This window comes from Dipodomys ordii, unplaced genomic scaffold, assembly GCF_000151885.1.
Source record: "Dipodomys ordii isolate 6190 unplaced genomic scaffold, Dord_2.0 Scaffold1352, whole genome shotgun sequence".
Lineage (NCBI taxonomy): Eukaryota > Metazoa > Chordata > Mammalia > Rodentia > Heteromyidae > Dipodomys > Dipodomys ordii.
The window spans coordinates 1-1,102 of record NW_012268568.1 but is presented as its reverse complement, the minus strand read 5'-3'; the positions used below and the strand labels follow the sequence as shown (position 1 = coordinate 1,102).

General features: G+C 42.6%; 1 protein-coding gene across 1 annotated transcript in view; it reads right to left on the bottom strand.

Moving 5' to 3' along the window:
- Positions 1–919, bottom strand: part of LOC106001964 (glutaminase liver isoform, mitochondrial-like) — a gene marked incomplete at both ends in the record, with an annotated part of 8,548 nt that extends 7,629 nt beyond the window's left edge. The window contains 2 exons of the mRNA XM_013036898.1: positions 94–223; positions 798–919. Of these exons, the coding sequence (XP_012892352.1) occupies positions 94–223; positions 798–919 (252 nt within the window). The remainder of the gene's footprint in view (positions 1–93; positions 224–797) is intronic.
- Positions 920–1,102: the final 183 nt, after the last annotated feature.

Below are 1,102 nucleotides of genomic sequence, written 5' to 3'. Positions count from 1 at the left end.
CCCCCCCCCCCCGCAAAAAAAAAGAAAGTCTCTGAGAAGCAAGTTATGTCTGGCCCAGAGCCCCTGCCCCTCCCTTATCCCCCTGGCACTCACTTTGCCTCCAGTGAGCTCTTTGCAATCCTCAAAGATGCGATCCACATGGCCCGTGAACTCCTCAAAATCAGGAATGACAAACTTCTTTCGGAATGCCTGGGTCAGGAGCACAATGTTGCTGCTCACACACCTGGATCCCAGACACGAGTGCATTAGAAGGCTAGAGAGATGCAGCTGGGGCTCACTTTGGAGCCATGGAATGTGAGAACAAAGAAGGTTATAAGTAGCTATCTGGATTGGGACCAATAGCTATGTGACATTTGGCAAGTCACTTTTTATCTTTCTAGGTTTTCATTCTTTACCTCTGAAATGAGGGGTTATAATAACATGGGAGATGGCTCAAGTCATTATGTCTTGAGATATGAGAAATAACAATAAACATATATGTCCCCTCTATATATTTTAGAAGTCCTAAGTCATATTTACATGTTTATAAATATTCAAATATCTAGTGAATAAATAGGACATTATCTAGAAGATGCTCAGTAATCTGTTCACAATGTTTACTTCTGGGAAAGTGGGACTAGGATGTGGTAGAGAGGGAAATGAGAGCATGTGCTTATAAATCGTTAAAACTTATATGAGTATTCATGTAGCACTTGTATAATAACTAATAAAACAAAGTGGGCTGAGCTATAAAATTGCCCAGTCTCTGTCCACAGAACAGTTCAGGGAACTAGTGCCCTTATCTTTGGGGCCCTCACTTTTGGAAGAGATCTCGGTCTAAGAGGCCACCACTGCTGGATTCTTGGACCATGCGGTGCATCTGGCACATGCAGTCCCGGAGCCGAGGATCTGATGTCTGTAGTCCAGTGGCCTTCAATGCCTGTGGGTGAAATAAAAGGTCTGGTAAAGTCAGCTCAAAAGATAATAATCTAATCCTAATAATCTTCCCAGGATGTTCAACTAAGTCAAGCCCAACTACAAATGGAACAAATGGATTGGGAGACTTAAGAGACACTGGACTAGCTCTGAAGACCAACTAGGGTTTCCTGATTTTTTTTTTTTT